Raw genomic sequence first — 23,060 nt, forward strand, 5'->3', positions numbered from 1 at the left:
ATGATACTGTAGTGCGCACGGTCATTTGTATCGGCTTGCACAGGGGTCCGACTCCGCCAAGCCAGGGTGCCAGACCGGACAGCTGGCTTTGAATTCAACACATCCAACAGAATTGAGCCAGGAGCTCTCAGTCATTGAACGCCACAATCAGTTACCTCACCTCACCGTAATTTGACAATTCCCTTTATTTCTGTAGGGGTGCTTGGGTCTCAGTCAAGCAGTGCTTGCATCTTTAATTTTCTCTGGACCTTATAGGTTTTTCTTTCTTTCTTTCTTTGCAAAATGCGGCAGGAAACTTCGCTGGTGCTTCTGAGCACCGTTGCTGGCTTTAGCTTAGCTGGTGCTTCTTCGGTGCCGAGGGGCGTTGGACCTGAATGTAAGCCGGACACCGCATCTAGCTAGACCTTTATAGCTTTCATGATGAACCGAGATGACTTTTTGTAGTCATCTGCGTTGTCAAAAGAAAAGTCATCAGAAGCTAACATGAATTCCCTGAAATACAGTCGCTAGGTTTTACGAGCCAAAGGACAGGTTCACCTGCATCAATCACCCCGCCATTGTCCTCAAACCTTCTCAGGTGAATGACAACTCCTGCGATTGTCCCGATGGAAGTGACGAGCCTGGAACGGCCGCTTGCGCCTACCTCGACCCTCTGTCACCCGAGCAGCCGCTGGCCAAGTCCCTCAGCGGTACCACCAATACTTCCAATGCTCTTCCCGGCTTCTGGTGCGAGAACAAGGGCCACGAGCCTGGCTTCGTCCCCTTCATGTATGTGAACGACGGAATCTGCGACTACGAGCTCTGCTGTGACGGCTCGGAGGAGTACGCCCATGTCAACGGCGTCAAGTGTGAGAACAGGTGCGACGCCATCGGCAAGGAGCACCGCCGGATCCTGGAGGAGCGCAAGGCCAGCAAGGAAAAGGCTGCCAAGAAGCGTCGGACGCTGGTGAAGGAGGCTAAGGAGCTCCGCCGCCAGGTCGAGGCACGCATCACCAAGCTGAAGAGCGAGATTGGTGAGCTTGAGACCAAGGAGGCCGAGCTACGAAAGAAATTTGAGGAGGTCGAAAGGTCTGAGAAGGGCAAAATCGTGAAGAGCGAGGGTGGCCAGGGCGGAAAGCTGGGCGTCCTTGTCGGGCTGGCCAAGACACGCATTGCTGAGCTGCGGAACACGCTCTCCAAGGTCGTTGACCAGCGTGACGATCTCGAGGATAGAGTCCAGGAGCTGGAGAACATCCTGCGGACTTTCAAGGAGGAGTACAACCCCAACTTCAACGACGAGGGTGTCAAGACAGCCGTCAAGGCCTGGGAGGACTATGCTGCCAAGGACAACGCCGGCAAGCACAGCGACCTGTCCGAGGATGAGATCACCACCATCCTCAAGGAAGACGGATCGGACAATGGTATTGACTGGAAGGAGTTTCAAGAGGACGAGGGTACCGACACCGATATCAGTAAGTTACACCTGGACTTGGAAACTTGAGTGACTCGGCCTATTTCTAACCTTAATTTGTTTCCACCAACAGTCTACAGCTTCGAGGCCTACCTCCCTGAGCCTGTCAAGGACTTCATCCACCAAAAGATTGTTGCTTTCCGTGTCTGGATGATCGAGAACGGCCTCCTGGCCGACAGCCCCAGCCGCGGCGAGTCTCGCCTTGTTTCCGCCGCTCGCGATGCCGCCGACGCCGCCACCAACGACCTGAACAGCAAGCGACAGAGCCTCACCTCCGAAGAGGAAGAGGTCGCCAAGGACTTTGGAAAGGATGACGTCTTCCGCGCTCTCAAGGGCAAGTGCGTCAGCGTCGAGTCGGGTGAGTACGAGTACGAGCTGTGCTGGATGGACCAGACGACGCAAAAGTCCAAGAAAGGCCACGGCAGCACCAACATGGGCAACTTCAAGTCGATCGATGTCGCCGATGCAGACGAGGAGGAGCGCATCGACGGCAAAGGTCTCGGGCGTGGGAAGAGGACTGTCCTGCGCTTCGAGGACGGCCAGGGCTGCTGGAATGGACCTAACAGGAGGACGGACGTCTGGCTTGCGTGCGCTGAGAAGGATGAGCTCTGGCGTGTCGCGGAGGCTGAGAAGTGTGTCTACAAGATGGAGGTTGGCACGCCTGCGGTATGTGAGGATGATGCGCAGGGCACCAAGGCACCTGCCAAGGATGAGTTATAGATAAATGGCCATTTTGATGGCTCGTAGAGATTTATCAGCTTCTACGATCATATCCGCAAAGTGGTCGTAGATATCAATTTGCATGTCCAGGTTCTAAAGCATCGCCCACATTATGGATGCAGAGGTTGTCCCGCTGGGCTGAGTGTTGTTAATGGGTATCATTAATGTCTATATCATGAGCAAGAAACCAAATGTGCAGCTTATATATCATCTTGCTGCCGCTAGTTTCCTCCTTTTGTTCCTCTCCTCCTGTTCGGCCATGACCTTGGCCGTCAGCGAAGCTGTCATTGGGTTGTTGATGTGTGCCTTTTTGGTTTGGTCTTTTGAAGCCCCGTTCTCCTTTTCTGCGTCCTTGGCTACATCTTCTTTCCCATCTTCAGCCTTGCGCTTCTTCTTTTTCCCGTTGCTTTTATCTTTCTTCAAGTTGTGTGACAAGCCTTTCTCCTTCAAATCGACCATCCGCTGCCTCAGCCTCTCGAGCTCCGCATCCTCCCTTGGCAGTATCGATATGACGTTTTGCTTCTCAAACGTCTCACTGCACTCGGGACAAGCCAAGTCTGTGATCTTGTCCATCGCTAGCTCGGCAAACACATGACCGCACGGCACTAGGTATACCGCCTTGGTCGCGGGCCCAATCTCCTTGAGCGAAACCGGACAGGCGCAGATCTGACCACTCTCGGCCTTGTGTCCCGGCGGCGCGTACTTTTTGAACTTGAGCTTGACTACGTCGCGCAGGGACGTGATGCCCGTCTCTGCGAACCTCTGCGCCTTGCCGCTGCCGTCGTCGGTCTCCTCCGAGGGCATGAGGCCCTGCAGCACGGCCTCGTAGTTGAACAGCCGGCCGCGCCAGTCGCTGACCGCATTGTCCATGTCGAGCTTCTCGTCGCTGATGGCGCAGTGCGTCCACGCGTGGCCGAGCGATTCGAGCAGCGTCGACTTAAGTTCCGAGACGGAGGGGAGGCGAGCGGATTCTTTGACGAGCTCCCGGCGCTTTGGAATGGATCCGCCATCGTTACCCATGGTGGCAGCCGGTGGGGTACTATGCTTCGATTACAGTAAGTCGGAGAGTGTGATGGTGCTTAGCGGTGCTTAGCTGTGCTAGCTGTGCGAAATTGTGGTCCTTTATTTTATCTTTTTTTTTTCTTCTTCTTTGAGATATATCTGAGGTTGCAAATGAAATGGAAGAAGGTTGATTTAATGTTTGGTATTATAATGTATTATTGAAGTTAAGTCCTGATCACGTCAATGGTTTGCAGAATGCATCAAAGTATCAGTAGTAATGGATTGACCGAAACCCCTGGCGGCCGCGTTGATAAGATAAAAGTCGCGATTTGGTTTCTCCAACCTTGCTGACCGGTGCTAGTGGGGTATCCCCAGATGAGACGCGCCAATAAGGGTCAAGATAGGTTACAGCAGCACATGATCCTTGATCATGTTCGTTTGACGTTAACCACCACCACTTTCGGGCTGAAAGTCAAGTAGAACCAACAACCAACATTGACCCGCGTCTGCAACGACCCGGAGTCGACTCTGGTGTTTGTTCGTTTGTTTGTTTGTTGCTTGACGCAGCCCAGCCTCCGACTATTTTCACTGCATTGAAGGTTGATTCTACGAGCGATATAATTTTATTTTTCAGTACAAAGGGTTAGCGCTCACCCTGTCCGTGGTCCAAGCAAGCAAGCTGTCGTCGGTTCTACCAACTTAGCTCCCATTTCCAATCGCCGCACCTGCTGAAGCTACGCACTTTCCTTTTGCATTCTAGCTCAGCCCCGCGACGCCACCAGTCCTCGACAATCTATCTTTCTCGTCATCAATCTCGACACTGTCCTCGACTGCTGCTCGATCACCTTGCGTACCGAAACATTCAATCGAGGAAACATCAGATGTCGCCCGTCGCAAATGGTACAGCTCTAGTAACACTCCGGTGAATGTCGCTGTCGCGTTGGATCACCACGACTGCCCATAATGTCTTCACCAAGCCCAGGCGCAACAGCGGCGCTGCAAGAAATCATACAAGACCTGCGATCCAAGTATGGACTCCCTACAAATACCATCTCGTATGTTGTATTTGCTATCCCATTGTTGATGTTGCTGACAGCTCCTTTTGTCGCCATTCAGGACCATATCAGAGGACAATAGAAGACGCGCTGCCATTAGGCTTCGCGAGCTCGTTCTTGCTGTTCAGCGAGGTATGCCGCAGATTGAACCGCATTACGTCTAATGCACACCGACTGACAGACAGCTTTCTGCACAGATTCTGCCCCAGATCAGTTCCAGGCATTCTGGACCACTGTATTGGACAGGATTATCAACGAACTGTTCCAGAAGCACGATGGAAGCGCAAGCTCGATTGCCGACCGCTTCGGCGGAATCTACGCCTTCGACGTATTCGTCGAGTGCGAAGCCATCGACTACACTCGAGACTTTGCCAAGATTCAAGGACCTCTCATCAAGATCATGACAGGCAGGGAGACAGTCTGCATGCAACCGGCCGCCATGGTTATAGGAAAACTGGCCAGGCCGGGTGGCGCCATGGTCAGCGACTTTGTCCAATACCTTACCAACTTCGCCATCGAATGCTTGCAACCCCCTAGAGTGGAGGAAGCACGGTACAGCGCGGCGCTTCTACTTCGCGAACTGTGTAGGAATGGGCCGACTCTCATGTACAACAGTGTTCACAACGTTCTCGAGTGTATTTGGGTTGGACTCCGTGATATTCGTCTCCTAATTAGGGCGACCTCCGCAGAGGCTGTCAGCGCCGCCTTTCGTATCATTCGGGAGCGAGACCAGGATGTCAAGAACCAGTACATGTCCAAGATGTACCAGCAAGCCATCGCTGGGCTGAAGTTGAACTCGGTCGAGGCCACACACGGATCTCTCCTAGTCCTTAGGGAGTTACTCGAGCTCGGCGGCATGTTTATGCAAAAACACTACCCGGAGGCTTGCGACATTGTGTTCAAGTACAAGGATCACAAAGACGCCACCATCCGCAAGACGGTCGTCCAATTAATCCCAAATCTGGCACATTATGCCCCAACCGAGTTCTGCTCAAACTACCTTCACAACTTTATGATTTACCTCGCGGGTATGCTCAAGAAGGACAAGGATCGAAACGATGCGTTCCTCGCGATTGGAAATATCGCAAACGCCGTAAAAAGTCAAATGGCCCCATACCTGGACAGCATTCTGCTTCATGTGCGCGAAGGCCTCAGCGTAGCGTCAAGGAGACGCGGGATCTCTGTTGACCCAGTCTTTGAGTGTCTTAGCCGCCTAGCAGTTGCTGTGGGCCAGACTCTGGCCAAGTACATGGAGGCACTGATGGATCCCATATTTGAGTGCGATATCAACCCAAAGCTGACGCAAGCATTGGTTGATCTGGCATTTTATATCCCCCCACTTCGCCCGGCGATACAGCAGAGGTTACTTGATATGATCAGCAAGGTCCTCTGCGGAGAGCCTTTCAAAGCGTTGGGTGCACCACAGTCGCACACGCTATCCTCGGTCCCTATCATTCCAAAGGATCCCAAGGACCCTCTCGCACACGAGACTCGCAAATTTGAAGTCAAGCTGGCCCTAAACACTCTCGGCAGCTTTGACTTTTCGGGCCATGTCCTGAACGAGTTCGTCCGAGATGTAGCCATAAAATACGTCGAGGACGACGACCCAGAGATCCGCCAAGCAGCCGCTCTCACCTGCTGCCAGCTCTACGTTGTCGACCCGATTGTGAACCAGGTCAGCTATCATGCGCTGCAGGTTGTCGGCGATGTTGTCGATCGTCTTTTGACAGTTGGTATATCGGACCCGGACCACAACATACGCAAGACTGTGCTCGCTGCCATGGACGACCGATTCGACAGGCACTTGGCCAAGGCCGAGAATATCCGCACCCTCTTCTTCGCTCTGAACGACGAGTCCTTCCCCATTCGTGAAGTTGCCATCGAGATTATCGGCCGCTTGGCGCATCACAATCCCGCCTATATCGTCCCCGCTCTGCGGAAGACGCTTATCCAGATGTTGACTGAGCTGGAATTTTCCGACGTTGCCAGGAACAAGGAGGAAAGTGCCAGGTTACTCAGTCTTTTGGTCAGAAATGCCCAGGGACTTATCCGACCATATGTGGAACCGATGATCAACGTCTTGCTTCCAAAAGCCAACGACTCTCCCCCTACGGTGTCGGCAACCATTCTTGAAGCGATTGGCGAGCTCTGCGCAGTGGGTGGCGAAGAAATGATGAGGTTCAAGGAAAAGCTCATGCCGATGATCATTGAGGCTCTCCAGGATCAGTCGTCTGTTATCAAGAGAGAAGCCGCTCTCCATACTCTGGGGAAGCTGGCAAGCAACTCTGGCTACGTGATAGCACCTTACCTCGAATACCCACATCTCCTTGAACTGCTCCAAGGCATTATTCGTGGAGAGGCCACCAACACCGAGCTTCGGCGAGAGACTATTAAGCTACTCGGAATCCTTGGTGCAATTGATCCATATAAACATCAGCAGGTCCAAGAGAAGAACCCAGATGCAAGCCTGCGCGTCGAGGCTACTCAGATGACAGATATTTCCTTGATGATGACGGGCTTGACCCCATCTAGCAAGGAGTATTATCCCACGGTGGTGATAAATGCCCTATTGGGTATTCTGAAGGACTCCTCACTGGTGCAATATCACCAGCCCGTCATTGAGGCTATCATGAACATCTTCCGTACCCTTGGCCTCGAGTGCATCTCTTTTCTCGACCGAATCATCCCTGCTTTCCTTCAGGTCATCCGGAGCTCGTCGGCAACCAAGGTAGAAAGCTATTTTGCCCAACTTGCCACGCTCGTTGGCATTGTCAGGCAGCATATTAGGGTTTACCTTCCCGACATTGTCGACATAATCCAGGAATACTGGTCCAGGGCGATGCTACAGTCGACCTTGATCTCGCTCATTGAGGCCATCTCAAAATCTCTGGAAGGAGAGTTCAAAATCTTCCTGGCCGGGCTTTTGCCATTGATGCTCGGAGTTCTAGAGAATGACAACAACAACAAACGGGCACCTTCAGAAAAGGTTCTACATGCCTTCCTTGTTTTCGGGACAAGCGCCGAAGAGTACATGCATCTCATCATCCCCGTCATCGTGCGGACATTTGAGAAGCAGGGCCAGACGGTGCTTATGAGGCGCATGGCCATTGAGACTATCGGCAAGATCTCCAAGCAGGTGAACCTGAACGATTTTGCAGCGAAGATCATTCATCCATTGACGAGACTGTTGGCCACGGGTGATCCAGCGCTGAAGCAGACAGCCGTTGATACCCTGTGTTCATTGATCCAGCAACTTGGCAGGGACTATCTACACTTTGCCTCTACCGTTAACAAAGCTCTTGCTGGGGTCGCGGTGAACCGCACCAACTACGACCAACTGCTTAGCAAGCTCCAGGCTGGCGAAACACTGCCCGCTCCGCTGAACGAGACCAGGTTCCAGTCGGACGAAACGCCGTTCGCAGACCAAGCCCCCAAGAAACTCGAGATGAATGCAGTACACCTGAAGGCAGCGTGGGACACGAAAGGAAAGTCTACTAAGGATGACTGGCAAGAGTGGATCCGCAGATTCAGCACGACGCTACTGGCCGAGTCGCCCAACCACGCACTGCGTGCCTGCGCGATGCTGGCGAATAACTACAACCCACTGGCCCGCGAGCTGTTCAACTCGGCGTTTGTCTCGTGCTGGAGCGAATTGTACGAGCAGTACCAGGAGGAGCTCATTTCTAATATTGAAAGCGCTATCAGGTCTGAGAACGTGCCTCCGGATTTGCTGGGCCTTCTACTCAACCTGGCCGAGTTCATGGAGCACGATGATAAGGCCTTACCGATAGATATTCGCACCCTAGGCAGGGAGGCAGCCAGGTGTCATGCATACGCCAAAGCGCTGCATTATAAGGAGCTCGAGTTTCTGCAGGACCACAACGGTGGGGCCGTCGAAGCCTTGATCGTTATCAATAACCAGCTGCAGCAGTCGGATGCGGCCATCGGTATACTACGAAAAGCACAAAGCTATCAGGATGCTCTGCATCTTAAGGAGACATGGTTCGAGAAGCTTGAGCGCTGGGACGAGGCTTTGGAGTTCTACAACAAGAGGGAGAAAGAGACCCCGGCGGGCACCTCGGTTCCGGTAGAGGTTATCATGGGCAAGATGCGTTGTCTACACGCTCTTGGCGAATGGGATACTTTGGCGCAGCTGGCAGGAGCAACTTGGTCGAACTCGTCCTCGGAGTTGCAACGACGCTTCGCACCGCTCGCAACAACAGCCGCATGGGGTCTCGGCAAGTGGGACTCGATGGATGCTTACTTGCAGTCGATGAAGCGTACTTCCCCAGACAGGTCCTTTTTCCAGGCGATTCTTGCTATCCACCGGAATCAGTTTGGAGAAGCTGTCCGCTGGATTGATCAGGCACGTGAGGGTCTTGATACCGAGATCAGTGCTCTGATGAGCGAGTCGTACACCCGTGCGTACACAACTATTGTTCGCGTGCAAATGCTCGCTGAGTTGGAGGAAATCATCACATACAAACAATGCGATGCCAAGAAACAGGCCACGATACGGGCCACATGGGAAGCCAGGCTTCAAGGCTGTCAACGAAACGTCGAAGTATGGCAGCGCATGCTCCGGCTGAGGGCTCTGGTGATCCAGCCTATGGAGAATATGCAGATGTGGATCAAGTTTGCCAATCTGTGCCGCAAGTCTGGCCGCATGGGACTCGCAGAGAAGTCGTTGAGGCAACTCATTGGAGTTGACGCCCCGATCGAACACACAGTGCCAGGCTGGGACATGACCGAGTCGGATTCAACCGAGCCAAGGAGGCGTGACACTGCTCAGTTCTCAACCCCCATCCCACCGCAGGTCACATACGCTGTTCTCAAGTACCAGTGGGATCTTGGGAACCAACCGGCACACAAAGGCAATGGGATTGCGGAGAAGTCACTCGATTGCCTGCGGGCTTTCGCACTGGAGAACGCGGCTCGTATCGAATCGGCAAGGCAACAGTTTACCATGCGCACCCCCTCAAACAACATGGAGCTAAACAATGGTCACATAAATGGTCACAATCAGTTTGCGCCGTTCCCTGAAGTTGCAGACCTCTCGCCAGATCATCATCGCTTCATCAAGGAGCAGACGACCCTGCTAGCCAAGTGTTTCCTGAGACAAGGCGAGTGGATGAAGGCCCTCAACAAAGACGATTGGCAATATACGCATGTCAACGACATCCTGCAGAGTTATCAGCAAGCCACGAGGTACAACCCAGACTGGTACAAGGCCTGGCACGCATGGGCTTTGGCCAACTTTGAGGTTGTCCAAGCACTTACCAACAGGACTTCCAACGATGCCTACCCTGTACACGCAAACCATGTCAACGTCATTGAACATGTCGTTCCTGCGGTCAAGGGTTTCTTCAAGTCGATTGCATTGTCTCAAGGGAGTGCACTCCAGGACACTCTACGCCTGCTCACTCTATGGCTCGCTCACGGAAGCACTCCTGACGTTAACCACGCTGTCACTGAAGGCTTCACAAAGGTCAACGTTGACACATGGCTGGAGGTTATCCCACAGCTCATTGCCCGCATCAATCAACCCAACCGACGAGTCCAGACCTCGGTACAAAACCTTCTGGCCGATGTTGGACGCGCTCACCCACAGGCTTTGGTCTATCCTTTGACAGTTGCCACAGAAAAGTCAGAACACTCCAAGAAGTCTGCCGCAGCAAGTGTTATTATGGAAAGCATGAAGCAGCACAGTCTTAGACTCGTCGAAGAGGCGGCTATTGTCAGCCGAGAGCTGATCAGAGTCGCGGTTCTGTGGCATGAAATGTGGCATGAAGGGCTTGAGGAAGCTTCCCGCCTCTACTTCGGAGACCAGGACATTGAGGGCATGTTCCGAGCCTTGGCTCCTCTTCATGAGGCACTTGATAAGGGACCCGAGACGCTCCGTGAAATCTCATTTGCGCAAGCCTTCGGGCGTGATCTCACCGAGGCTCGCGAATGGTGCAGACAATACCAGCACACTCGGGATATCAATGATTTGAACTTTGCCTGGGACCTCTACTACCAGGTCTTCCGACGCATCTACAAGCAGTTGCCGCAGGTGACTTCTTTCGAGCTTGCCTACGTCTCGCCCAAGCTGCTTCATGCCACAAACCTTGCACTCTGTGTCCCCGGAACGTACAAGTCCGGCCAGCCGGTTGTCAGCATTGCCTCTTTCGACCCAACCTTTGTTGTGATCAGCTCGAAGCAGCGCCCTCGAAAGCTTAACATGATGGGAAGTGACGGTGCTTCGTACACATTCCTGCTCAAGGGCCACGAGGATATTCGACAGGATGAGAGAGTCATGCAGCTCTTTGGTCTCTGTAACACACTGCTCGCGAGCGATTCGGAATCATACAAGCGGCATCTCAGCATCCAGAGCTATCCGGCCATCCCTCTGTCGCACAGTTCTGGTTTGCTTGGATGGGTCCCTAACAGCGACACTATTCACGCACTCATAAGGGAGTACCGTGAAAGCCGTAAGATCTTGCTCAACATTGAGCACCGCATCATGCTCCAGATGGCTCCTGACTACGACAACCTGACTCTGATGCAGAAGGTGGAGGTATTTGGCTACGCACTCGACAACACGACCGGCCAGGATCTTTATCGCGTACTATGGCTCAAGAGCAAGAGTTCAGAAGCCTGGCTCGAGAGGCGTACCAACTACACGCGCTCATTGGGTGTAATGTCCATGGTTGGTTATATCTTGGGACTGGGTGACCGACACCCGTCCAACCTCATGCTGGACCGTGTCACGGGCAAGATCATCCATATCGATTTCGGCGACTGCTTCGAGGTAGCAACCAAGCGGGAGAAGTACCCCGAGCGTGTTCCATTCCGACTTACGCGGATGTTGACGTACGCGATGGAGGTTAGCAACATTGAGGGTAGCTTCAGGATCACCTGTGAGCACGCCATGAGGGTTTTGAGGGAGAATAAAGAGAGTGTGATGGCTGTTCTCGAAGCTGTAAGTTTTTTTCTTGTCCCGATAAATTTCCTGCTCCGCATGGTCTCGTGACTGAAACTAATGCAATGTTCACCTACAGTTCATCCATGATCCGCTCCTCACCTGGCGTCTCACCAAGACACCAAGCAAAGCCGGTCCCAACTTTGATTCGGAGCGCGAACGCGATATAGTTGGTCCTGGTGCGACCCGAGCTCGTCGTCCTTCGATACTCGAAGGCCCTCCGGCAGAGATGATGGCGGCCGCAGCACACATGAACGGCGATGGCCCTAGAGGTAACCTTGCACCAGGTGGCCCACCGGGGACTGGTCGTCGGCGCGCAGGCACCACTTCGTCGGCAGCTATGGGCAGCAGCGTCGGCGGTACGGCCCAAGAGATGGCCGAGGTTCAAAACGAGCGGGCGCTTGAAGTTCTGGACCGGGTGCAGCAGAAGCTCACTGGACGGGACTTTAAGCCGAGCGAGGAGCTGGATGTGGTCGAGCAGGTGCACAAACTCATCAATGAGGCGACCAAGCTGGAGAATTTGTGCCAGCATTACATTGGATGGTGCAGCTTCTGGTAGATAAGCTTGCTACTGCTTTTGTCCAACCGACTCGGCCAGATCTTAATAGCGGGAGGGTGAGTGGTTTGTGTAAACAAGCGGGATAATTTGGTTGCTTATTTTGTTGACTGGTGAGAGATGTGGGAGATCAAAGGCGCCTTGTCAGCGCAGCAAGGCCGGGATATGCGAGGCGTTAGCGGGATATGAGTGTCCATGTGGTCTATTTCCTTTTTTTTGCACAGTTTTGCCTTGAGTTTTATTTTGCTTTAGGCATTGTACCATTACATACCATCAAACCAACCGTCAATTATTTCTTTTGCATGGGATCATAGGGTAGACACGGTGGGGTACTGGATTTTTTTATACTTGTTAGTCCGTTCTGGATTTTCCTCCTTGTTGCAGTCTTTTGTTGACAGTGCGAGTTATCACTGGAGCGGAGCGAAAAATATTTGAGTGCAAATAAAAGTCCAGTTTGCGCTATCTCGAAATTCGAGCAGATTTCGACGCCATACTCTCGACCTGCAAACACTCTTTATTCCTTTCGTGTCATCCACCCTGATGCCCTTCCTTCTCAGAGTCTCTTCAAAAAAAAAAAAAAGAAAGACAAGTTTGCTTTCCCCTCCACCGCCTCAAGGCGAACAGTGCTGCTACCCTTAACACGCAGCAGTCTTGATGTCGTAAACGGTCTTGCAGCCGATCCTGTTGCAGACGTTTGCGGCGTCGCAGCCGAGGTCGATAGAGGTTGTGGAGAGGTTGTCACAGCCGCACGGCTTGCTGACGGCGACGGTTGTGGTGCAACCAGGGACGAGGCAGGTTCGGCACTGTTGGGTGATTGTTGAGTATTATTATCTTGATCATAGTAGAAGAAGAAGGGATAGAGGGGAACGAGAAGAAAAGAAACAAGAAAAGAACGATCCTGGGGAAATCTTATATATCCGGATTCAGGAAATGGGGAAGAGAAAAAGAAAAAGAAAAAAAGAAAACTCTTACGGCGGTTGCAGTTGCGGTCAGCGTCGGGCAGCTCACGCAGGCGCGGGTCACGGTGGCGACCGACGTGATTGTCTGACGGACGGTCGAGATCGAGGTCGAAGTCGAGATAGCGGTCACGGTCGACACCGAGGTGCTCGTCGTCGTGGACACTGACGTGACGGTCTGCGTCTGCTTGATGGTCGATGTGAGGGTTATGGGGCACGCGCCGCCGCGGATGGTGGTCGGCGTCAGAGTGATCTGCTGGGCGGTCGCGAAGCTGGAGGTTTTTTTTTTTCATGTCAGTGCTGTTTTCTTTTCGACTTCCGCGCTTCAGTTGCTCTTTTACGAGATTTATTTGCGGATGCTTACGTGGCGAGCGCTCCGAGGATGAGAACGTGGAAGGAAAGCATCTTGTAAGGGTTCGTTTGCTTTGGATGTCGTCAAGATGAGAGAATCTATCGCGGGTTTGATGCATGTTGTGACGATCATGGCGGAATATGGAATCATTTTTTATTATTTATATTCATCTAGTCTACAAAACAAGCCTACTTTGACATGCAGCATGTAACTGGGAAATGTAACGGTGACAATGGCGCGGTCGTGAGGAGTGGTTCTGGATCAGGTTAATATATATCTTTCATTTATTTTATGTTGCTTTCAATATAGTCACGGACCGAGATTCTGGTTCGAGATATTGGAAGCTGAATAACGACATGCCACAAAACAAGACTCCAGGTGCCGAGGAACCGGTCCAGGAACCACTCAAAGAGGTTTTCCTGGGGACTTCTCATAACTGAGTCTAGATCTCTCTCGCCAGACCCAGCTGCACAAGTCTGGTAACCGAGATCTCTAGGGAGGAGGAGTTGCTCGTTGCTGCTTAAGCGAAAGACGATTTGTATTGTGCTTGATTACGAAGAAGGTGCATTTTTTTTTTCTCTCCTTCCCCCTCCTGTTATGGTTAAATATGCAGCTTGGCCCTGTGAGTGTCGGGAAAATATGACCAGGTTCCATGGCGCGGGTTTTTTTGGGGGTTATTTTCTTCCGCGGCTGAATGCAGGTTCGTCAGGCACCACAACCCGCACATATAAGATTTGTGGAGGGAGGCTACCATCTTTATGCTATAAATAGCTTTTGTTTTGTGCCTATAGCAACGGCCGAGGAAGGGATTCTTGATTGGGAAAGTCCGGGAGCCGGAGGCAAAATGACCACAACAGCAGAAAAAGAAATATAGGGGGTTGGAATCTCGGTGATATAACCGTCATCAATCGATTGTGGGCGTATGGTAGATTGGTCTTTCGTCATCAACGTCTAGGCCCATCAAATAATCTCCCACATTACTCCTGAAGCTTATATACAGATTTCTGGATACACATTCTTCCTGCATTTTATTCATTCTCTTCTTCTCACACTTGTAAAGCGTTTACATCAAAGATGTACTGGTCCTTGCCATTCTTAGTTATGGAATGAAACTTCCATTGACCGAGATCAATCGGGTAGCAGGCCCAGTTAAAAATCATTCCACAAAACGGGATTTTTATAGACTCCAAATTCGAATCCAAATCCCCACTTGTGTCAATAATTCTCTGAACCATGGGTTTGTGATTTTTTCTGATGAGAGTAAACTCGCAACCACTGCCTCGGACAACACCACCCACCACATGGCCGAGAAGCCGACGGACCTGTACGAACTCTTGTGGGTTCGTGTTTACTGCGTAAACGGCCGGGGAAAGGGCCATTATTATGGCGGCGATGGTGGTAAACAGGCTGTGAGTGTACATGATTGTAATCTTTCCTAAACCCTGGGCGAAAGCTGCTTAGAAGAATATCGTTTTCGAGAAAGTGATTTAAAAAAAAATGAAAACGTTGAGTTTCTGGAGCAAAGTTGTAAAGGGTAGATGAAGGATTTTTTTTGGAATCGAAAAACAACCCAAGGAATACATGTTATATATCTATACCTCCATAGGTTTACCAAAAGTTAATCAAGTCAATCATAGATTTAATGCATAATGGGCTATATATTTAGACTGCTTAAGCATTTTCCCTTATATTCCGGCCTGTCCTGGAATTGCAGCATTGATCCCAAAAAAGAAGAACGAAAACAAAAAGCCAAGGGTGTGGGCTCGGGGCGAAAGGCAGCTATGGTTGCAACGAAATACGATACTTCTGAGTAAAACTTGGCTCCTGGCTAAAACTTTTACTATTCGTAATCTCTCGGATGAGGAAATTCGTTTTACTTCGAATATATAATGAATAATATATACGCTTTAAATATACTTGTTATAATCCTGGGGAATTAAGTGCTGCTAAATTATCGGATTCTTGCCATAATCTGTTATCCCTTCGAGCAGACTGTAACAATGCTTTGTTTACATATTAATACATGTGGGAGACCTGTGGTGTAAGCCACAGTTGCAAAGTTTGATCTCAGGTCTATAAATTCCCACAAGCTAAATATCGTAGAAATGCAGGAGTTCAAGGGCTAATTAATACAAACCAGGCTATATCTAATGAATCCGGCTTACAACGCATAAAAGCCAGGCCTCTTAACGATTATTTTCAGCTTCTTTCAGCTCTCCTAACACGCTCGCATGTACATAATACTGTTCGTTATTGATATGATATTCCACCCAACCTTTCGGTTTGCAGTTTTGGTCATATTCCTGATTGTTACCCTTTATCTCCACCTGTCCATGATAATCTTCTTTAAATTGGCCGGTTCCCGGACTATATAGGTAACTGAAGTAGTGGCAAAAGCGAGTAGGTTTATTAACATCCTTACTGGGGCGGAGGGCCAGAAAGGTCTTGCGAACATATACTTGTAGGCCATCTGCTGCATAAACGGTCGGGAAAATTGCCATGGTGGCGGCGATAATGGCAAACAGGCTGTGAGTATGCATGGTTTTTTTGGTGTTTTTTTTCGAATCTGGGCGAAAAACAGTTAAAGTACCGAGGTCTGGAAGGTACTGGGGAAGAACAAAGGAATGAAGTGTTGGAATCCAGTAATAAAAGCTTGCAATAAGGGAAATGAACAACATGGAATTGGCAAGCCCAATAAGATTTATATAGTAAATGCAAAGAATAAAGAAAATAAAAAATAAACCCAATATAACTTAAAGTAGAATGACTAGGTAATTTAACAGGCCTAATTTTAGAATATTCCAAAATAATTGTCATGGGCCAAATGTGTCCCGTCCGAGTAATTTGTTTTTGTTAAGCGGCGTCTCCGATAATGCTGGCATTAACAACACAAAGAAAAAGCTCACTTTGAAGGTATTTTTAATACTTTGTAGTACGGGGATAAAGCATCTCGAAAGGAGATGTCGACCCCAGAACCGGCTATCGTGTAATGGCATTTTCCAGGGTCTCCCATGTCCACCGACTCGCACAAAGCCGCAAATCTTGGCTATGAAGATGCATGTGCCTAAATTCTGCCTTTCGTTTTTTTTTTTTTTAAAAAAAAAATTACAATACATGCTTCCATTGGATACAAAGTAGTAGTGCAGGCATCACAACTAGCTACATATTCCCGGAAACAAGCTTATGCATTACCACGAACAACCCTCTCAGCTCACTGAACCTCTATCATGGCTACACCAAGGGCAGGTTGCCATTGATTCAGATCGTCGAGCTTGATGGGCTGCGGAGTCGGCTTGGGCTGAGGCTGGGCGGGACAATTAGGTCCCTTCCGAGAGTCTGGATCGTTAAAGGCAATTTTCGGCTTGTTGGGCCCGGAACCAGTAGGTTTGGGCTTTGGCTTGATGGGCTTGGGTCTAGTCAGAAGGCCTTCAGAGTCTTGATCGCGAAGGGAAATTTCGGGCTTGTTGGGACCGGAGCCAGTAGGTTTGGATTTCGGCTTGACAAGCTTGGGTCTAGTCATTGGGTTCTCGGTGTCCCTGTCGACAGGAGCAATGTTAAACTTGATGATGAGGAATATATCCTGCATTTTGTCTGGTTGTTCCTATTGTTGTTGGAAGGTGTTTAGTATTATTTTTTGCTGTCTTTGTCCCTTGGCTGGTTGTGGGATTATGATTCAGGGGTAGAGACAGAGCTAGAGACAGAAACGTTGTCGGCTTTTATAGCAAGAAAAGAAGACGAGCACGACAGTCTAATAAAGTGTGTCACTGCTATTTCTGAGGATCACCACTGCCCATCTATTAACTCGCAGATGTGCGGCCTGTTAGCAGAGCAAGTGGTGGCCATGATTGGATGCGTCGAGACATGGGACAAAATATTGAAAATAATGCTGAATGTTTGAGCGAAGTCAATAATGAAGGCGAGATTCCACATCAAATCTCTTTACCTGCATGCGACTCGAACCCTGACATTGTCCTTGTGCGTGTTCGCCGTGGCATCCGTCTAGTCACAGCTGCATGCGACATGTCCACCAAGCAGGATAAATACCCCCTTTTTTTGCAAGACTCTCCTGCTGAACTAACAGCTATTAGTGAGTAAATCAACCCGCACTCAAGTGAAAAACAAAACCTAAACCTAAACCACCCCCTTCTCTCTCACCATAAAGTCCTGACCAACAACCCTCCCATCCGGCGCGACAAAATCCATCCTCTGCACCGTCACGAACCCAAACCTACCATACAGCGCCTTGGCCCCCGGCATGGCCTCGAGGAACGCCGCCTCGGCGCCGACCAAGCCGACGCCCCACCGCATCAGCATCCCACCCGCACCCCTGCCCTGGTCCTCGGCCCGCGTCGCGATCAGCTCCAGGTACCAGTGCGGCCTGTCGCCCATGATCTCGGCGTGCTTGGCCGTGATGCCCGTGAAGAACTCGTCTGCGAACGCCGGGTCGCCGTCGGCCGGCCAGATGGACCGCGGCGGCGCGGCCGGGACGGAGGTCGTGTTGGGGTCTGGCGAGGGGGATACCCACTTGGCGAAGGCGATTATTCTGCCGTTGGGGCTTGCGCTGCCGTCGTCTTTGGGGGATGATGATGAGGAGCAGGTTTGCGAGTCGACCACTACGGCAAAGTGGGCGCGTGGGTCGTTGATCTCCTCGTCCAACATGTCGATCCATAGTTTACGGGCGGCGGCTGATGATTCGGGGAAGACGATCTGGGTTAGTGGCGAGGAGGCAAATGCGGAGAAGTAGACCGCCACCATTTCTGGCACGTCTGCTGATGTGGCTGGACGCAAATGGAGAGGCATTTTTGTTGTTTTAGGTGATGGTTGTTGGCTTATAAACGGGTTTGTTTTGTTTAGTGACGATGATATTTGTCGGTTTTTAGTTGATAGTATGAGGTAAAATGATGGAGAGGAGTGATCGTAACTGGGTTGATTGAGTTTCGCTTCTGGATGATCCCATCTCGTTCTAATTGCAAGTTTCGTTCTTGCCAGGGAGGAGGGATTTATATAGCATTATCCAATTGTGCAAAATTTGCATCTACATAAAGGCCTATCACGGCGAGACCGTTTGATTATCGCCATTTTTGGCAAAGAAAGGCACTAGTTCTAGACACAATCGGCGTGAGTAATAAGTAAAAAGAGGAGAATCTCACCAGGTATGTTCCATGCAGAGCCATGCGCTTCGCAACTAAGCACCAAGTGACGTGCATAGTGGTTGTGGCTTACCTGCATGCGCCAGCTCCACTTTGACAGACAGACCGCATCGCCTGACCGAAAGGGTCGAACAACTCCAGCTAGACGATACCCATGGTCTCCGGGGTGCCTTAATGTCGGTTTCTTGGTTATTCTAAATGCTTAGTAGTATATTGTACACAAACTCTGCAGTTGAGCCATCTGCCGAGCGAGGCCTTACTCCGTAGGAACCCATCATCAAAAGTAATGCAAAATGTGGTACCTGATGCTTTACCCCTGAAATAACCGTTGGAACGCCACTCGCCCATCCAGCCCCGATAAACATTATACATTGGTCCTCCCAAAATTGCTTCTTGGATTACACATTGGGTGAGAGGAGATCGTACTTCACGCAACGCTCGACCTGTGCAGACAATAGCCATTAGTATAAGATTCGACCAAACATGCAAAACGTGGACGGATACTCACATCTTCAATACTCGCCTGCAGGAACCTCCTCGCCTCCAACCCGAACCAAAACTTGATCATGCTCAGGTCACCCTGCTTGAGCATCTGCCCGCCGCTTTGTGCGCTGAGCTCGCGCAGGATTGGCAGCGAGCTGCTCAGCAGGTCCAAGTCTGGGTTGAGACTCCTGCCGATGCCCTCTAGCAGTAGGATGCTGATTACGACGTTGACAAAATCGCCCTCGACGCGGACATGATGCGTACGGACCATCGACAAGACGCTCTGTAGAATGTCGCCTATCTTGACGTTGCCCAGCGCCAAAGTTGACGACTTGACGTCGAGCACCAGCTTTTGCATCTTGAGCGCAAAGACCTCCTTGTCCAGCACAGCGTCCGGCTGCCGACACCGTTCGCACATGAGCACGCCAGCCCGGTACCCATCAAACTCGGCAACGGCTCGGAAGAGGTCCAGGAAGTTCCGCCGGTTTTTCGCGTTCAGTTCGGTTACCAGACCTGTGTCGATGAAGATGAGCTGCGGTCGGAAGCCTTCTTCGTCGATTTTGCGCAGCTCGTCCTCCCACGCCGCTTTGTTCTCGCGGCCTTTATGTGGCCGCAGCCGGGAGAGAACCTGCTCAGTCACATCTACTTGTGACTCTGAATTTTGTGGTGGTTGATTTGGCGGCCCCTCATTCTGTGTTCGGCGCTTGAGCGACATTTGCGGCAGGTCGGGCTGCGCAGCCTGGTAAAAGCGCACCATAATGTTTCCTGGGTGCAGGTCGGCATGCACAAAGTTGTCGAGGAGCAGCATGCGTAGGAATGCGTCGAGACCTTCGGCTGCGATGTCGTGCTGGAAAACGCCGCCACCATTCTCCAAAAAGTCGGCAAGAGGAATTCCTTGCGCAAACTCCTCCACCAAGACGTTCCGAGTTGTAAACTCGGCATAGGGGAAGGGGAACCAGGCGGTCGAGCGGTCGCGGAAGTGCTTTCTGAACAGGCTCAGGTTGGCAGCCTCAATGCGCAAATCCAGCTGCAGTCGCATCATCTCGCCAAATTGGTCCACCTCGTCGGGTAGCGATAGCCAGTGGATAGTGGGAATGGCGTTGAGAACTCTGGCAAAGAACCCCATAATGCGCAGGTCACGCCGAACCGTTCGTTCCACACCCGGGTGCAGCACTTTGATCGCCACATAAGATGATGGTACGCGCTTCGGCGTGCTCTTGAACACCGTCTCGACGTTCTTTCTCACCTTGCGTCCGGCCGTTTGTTCATGGCCGACCAGATCCACATCGCCGGGCGCAGCAAGATCTGGCTTGAGCTTGGCACGGTAAACCTGCGCGATAGCCCCGACACCCAGTGGCTTCTCGTCAAACTCGTCAAATATCTCGTCGAAAGGCCTGCCGTCGAATGCAGCCTGTACGATGCGCTTGGTGGCGTGCATAGAGTGTGCCGGCGCGTGTGAGTGCAGCCTGGCCATGGTCTCGCACATCTCGGTTGGGAATATGTCAGACCTCGATGCAGCCCATTGGCCGAGCTTGATAAAGGCCGGACCGGCGAGCTCCATGCTCTGGACTAGGAACCCGTACCACCATAGCGTACCGCTCCTCTCGTTATCCTTATCCGGTAACCTGCGACCGATCCAGATAGCCGGCACGGCAAGTATGACGGGGACAAAGATGCAAACCAAATGCAGGAAGCGGAAGCCTGTGCACAAAGGCTCCCAGAGGTACAAGTCGAGGAATAATACGATGCCGTGGCGCGCGCGGGAGAGCCCGTGGTCGTCGTCGTCTAAGCGCTTAGCAATCTCGTCACGAGACGCGGCCAACATTCGATCCTCGCCTGTCTCCTCCGCATCGTCGTTTTCTTGCTCGGATAGCTGAACGAAGGCCGCGGTTCCCAGGGTGGCTGCGCCTGTGCCGCCTATCTTGGACATAAGAATCCTCCTTTGCCCGTTGTTCCGCTGGCCGCCGCCGTGATGCGACGCTGTCCTTCTTCCTACCAGCTCATTAAAACATGACTGTTTCGGTATGCTGGACCTATTGTCGCCGCCGCATCGAAAGTTTCTGGTTGCGCCTCGTGCATCGTATAGTCGGGCTATTATTGAACTTCTGAAAGGTCGGGAAGCGACACGAGGAGCGAGGCACCGAAGGCCCAGGGGTTGTAGGAACATGATCGAAGTCGGTTCGGTCAATGTTCGCGGGAGATGCAAATAATGCCGCGCCGGGCAGTCGCTCTATCTTGACATTGTATATCGTATATGTTGTCTCTTGTCTATGGCGGGACTGGTGGCGGAGAGGGAATGTGCCGGAAGAGCATCCACAAAGTGGTGGTATTGACCTCGAGTAAAACGAGCGGATTCACTCAATCAATGACGAATCAATGCATGGTGCTAGAGCTAATCTATGGTGTGGGACAAATCCGATCAAATGTGACAAGCAGGGCCCGTTGTCTGACGTAATGATTCCCCTTTGCCAAAGGACAATCCCTGCAAATTAAGCATTGCTTGATCATCTGGAAGAACCCGAAAAATTCCTTATCGATGGACTGGACTGGACCCGACCAAGCCTGGAATTTCAATGCGCCCAAGTTTATTGGAGAGAAAAGTTGAGCAGGAATCGACTTGCTGTAAAAAAAAGACAAAAAAATAACATTCTGATTGTTTGCAAAAGATTTCAACGACAACAACACCCTCAACTATTCCAACTATTCTAAACCCTAAATTCCCCTGCAAGTTTGACTTGCTCCATCCATACTTTACTTTGCCTAAGACCACCTAGTCACATCAACCATAAAAACCAAAACACCATGGGCTGGTTTTGGTCAGACAGTCCCGCGCCGCCTGCGTCTGCGCCGGCCGCACCACACCCTGCCACACCCGCCGGAACACCACCAGTAAGTATTGAATCACATTCGTAGTATACGGTGTCGACAAACCAAATATCAAAACAATCCAGTACTAACATCTGGCGTCATGATAGCCCGGTTGCCCGATGCACAAGAAGACGATCGACGCCCTGAACCCAACAGCAGCAGCAAACAACACCAGCTCGACTCAAGCAACACCACCGTCATCATGCCCCGTCGCCCACGACCAGGCCCCGGCACAGAAACAGCAGTCTGCCCTCTCCCGCCTCAACCCCCTCAACTACATGTTCCCTGACCTCTCCAACGCGCCGGCCCCGAACCAAACCATCGCGCTACCCACAGAGCGCGAGAACTCCACCATCCCACGCGGCGGCGGCGAGGGCAACTGGGAGTACCCGTCGCCGCAGCAAATGTACCACGCCCTGCTGCGAAAGGGCTATACCGACACGGACCCCACCGCCGTCGAGGCCATGGTAGCCTGCCACAACTTCCTCAACGAGGGAGCCTGGGCCGAGATTGTGGACTGGGAGAGGCGCTTCAGCAAGGGACTGGTCCGCGGCTGGCAGATCAGCCGTCAGGGTGAGGAGAGGGCCCCGCAGATTCTGCGCAGGCTCGAGAGGGACGAGGGCGCCGAGCCCGTCGTCCCTAGCCTCGTCAGGTTCCAGGGAAGGCCCAAGGATATGACGCCCAAGGCGGCGTTTTTCCAGGTTATGGGCTGGCTGTATCCCTCGAAGTTTGAGTGAGTGCCCTTGCTATTTATTTCATCTCTTTCTCCGGGAAAATCTATCTATATGTGGTGCGAGTAACTGACCTTATTTCTCAACCTTTCTCCGCATAGAACCGAGCCGCCTTTTGATCGTCATGACTGGTACGTCCAGCGAGACATCAACGGCCAAAAGAAGGAGGTCCGCTACGTTATCGATTACTACTCTGGTCCGCCAGAGCCCACCGGCGAGCCTGTCTTCTACCTCGACGTGCGCCCTGCTGCCACACCGACCGGTGCGGCGGAGCGCCTCATTAGATGGGGCAGCGACGTCTGGTGGCGTGCCGCTGGCCTCGAGGCCAGGGAGCAGCAGCAAGGCAAGGCCCAGTAGTGAAATTAGGCTTTGGCCTCGACGTTCTACGGGCCCGATTTGCTAATGCGATGATATGCGATGAGTTTTGCGGGGGAAGACTTGTTTATGCTAACAATGTACCAAAAACACAAAATCCCCTCCCCCTTTGTTTGGACAGGCAGGGCAGGGTTTTCTCTACTCTCTGTATGATATTTTATCCGGGATAATCACATTTATCCCTGATGTACCTAAGTTATAATAATGCTGTATTGATACCTTGACGATACGCAGGACCGAGTTCGAAACCCCATTATGGCTGGTTTTTTTGGTGAACAGATTCGTTACTTTCACCTGACACAAACATCTGACACGTTGTAATATCATCAAGGGGCAGCTTTATTATACTGTGCTATTACACAATTATTTACTACCGAACATGAAAGCCCGTTATATTT

At 51.5% G+C, this 23,060-nt stretch overlaps 8 protein-coding genes across 8 annotated transcripts; 3 read left to right on the forward strand and 5 right to left on the reverse strand.

The window, feature by feature from the left end:
- The first annotated feature begins 109 nt into the window (after positions 1-109).
- PgNI_07456 (uncharacterized protein) lies at positions 110-2,327 on the forward strand. Its single transcript, XM_031127468.1, has 3 exons — positions 110-376; positions 504-1,451; positions 1,524-2,327. Exons 1-3 carry the CDS (start codon positions 283-285, stop codon positions 2,168-2,170), a joined length of 1,689 nt encoding a protein of 562 aa, XP_030981333.1. The 5' UTR covers positions 110-282; the 3' UTR covers positions 2,171-2,327.
- Positions 2,328-2,377: 50 nt separating this feature from the next.
- PgNI_07457 (uncharacterized protein) lies at positions 2,378-3,190 on the reverse strand (the record flags this gene model as incomplete). The annotated part of the gene is made up of 1 exon (XM_031127469.1): positions 2,378-3,190. The coding sequence occupies one exon, from the start codon at positions 3,188-3,190 to the stop codon at positions 2,378-2,380; it is 813 nt and encodes a 270-aa protein (XP_030981331.1).
- Positions 3,191-4,135: 945 nt separating this feature from the next.
- PgNI_07458 (uncharacterized protein) lies at positions 4,136-12,207 on the forward strand (the record flags this gene model as incomplete). Its single annotated transcript, XM_031127470.1, has 4 exons — positions 4,136-4,227; positions 4,289-4,359; positions 4,425-11,191; positions 11,271-12,207. 4 exons carry the CDS (start codon positions 4,136-4,138, stop codon positions 11,748-11,750), a joined length of 7,410 nt encoding a protein of 2,469 aa, XP_030981196.1. The 3' UTR covers positions 11,751-12,207.
- PgNI_07459 (uncharacterized protein) lies at positions 12,195-13,156 on the reverse strand. Its single transcript, XM_031127471.1, has 3 exons — positions 13,068-13,156; positions 12,720-12,975; positions 12,195-12,550 (listed from the first exon to the last, which is right to left on the reverse strand). The coding sequence occupies exons 1-3, from the start codon at positions 13,106-13,108 to the stop codon at positions 12,383-12,385; spliced, it is 465 nt and encodes a 154-aa protein (XP_030981194.1). The 5' UTR covers positions 13,109-13,156; the 3' UTR covers positions 12,195-12,382.
- Positions 13,157-16,266: 3,110 nt separating this feature from the next.
- On the reverse strand, positions 16,267-16,641 carry PgNI_07460 (uncharacterized protein; the record flags this gene model as incomplete). The annotated part of the gene is made up of 1 exon (XM_031127472.1): positions 16,267-16,641. The coding sequence occupies one exon, from the start codon at positions 16,639-16,641 to the stop codon at positions 16,267-16,269; it is 375 nt and encodes a 124-aa protein (XP_030980664.1).
- A 545-nt stretch (positions 16,642-17,186) lies between these two features.
- On the reverse strand, positions 17,187-17,855 carry PgNI_07461 (uncharacterized protein; the record flags this gene model as incomplete). The annotated part of the gene is made up of 1 exon (XM_031127473.1): positions 17,187-17,855. The coding sequence occupies one exon, from the start codon at positions 17,853-17,855 to the stop codon at positions 17,187-17,189; it is 669 nt and encodes a 222-aa protein (XP_030980665.1).
- A 519-nt stretch (positions 17,856-18,374) lies between these two features.
- PgNI_07462 (uncharacterized protein) lies at positions 18,375-21,057 on the reverse strand. Its single transcript, XM_031127474.1, has 2 exons — positions 18,714-21,057; positions 18,375-18,648 (listed from the first exon to the last, which is right to left on the reverse strand). Exons 1-2 carry the CDS (start codon positions 20,853-20,855, stop codon positions 18,604-18,606), a joined length of 2,187 nt encoding a protein of 728 aa, XP_030981310.1. The 5' UTR covers positions 20,856-21,057; the 3' UTR covers positions 18,375-18,603.
- Positions 21,058-21,256: 199 nt separating this feature from the next.
- PgNI_07463 (uncharacterized protein) lies at positions 21,257-22,899 on the forward strand. Its single transcript, XM_031127475.1, has 3 exons — positions 21,257-21,577; positions 21,664-22,289; positions 22,389-22,899. Exons 1-3 carry the CDS (start codon positions 21,491-21,493, stop codon positions 22,642-22,644), a joined length of 969 nt encoding a protein of 322 aa, XP_030981311.1. The 5' UTR covers positions 21,257-21,490; the 3' UTR covers positions 22,645-22,899.
- Positions 22,900-23,060: the final 161 nt, after the last annotated feature.

This window comes from Pyricularia grisea, assembly GCF_004355905.1.
Source record: "Pyricularia grisea strain NI907 chromosome Unknown Pyricularia_grisea_NI907_Scaffold_4, whole genome shotgun sequence".
Lineage (NCBI taxonomy): Eukaryota > Fungi > Ascomycota > Sordariomycetes > Magnaporthales > Pyriculariaceae > Pyricularia > Pyricularia grisea.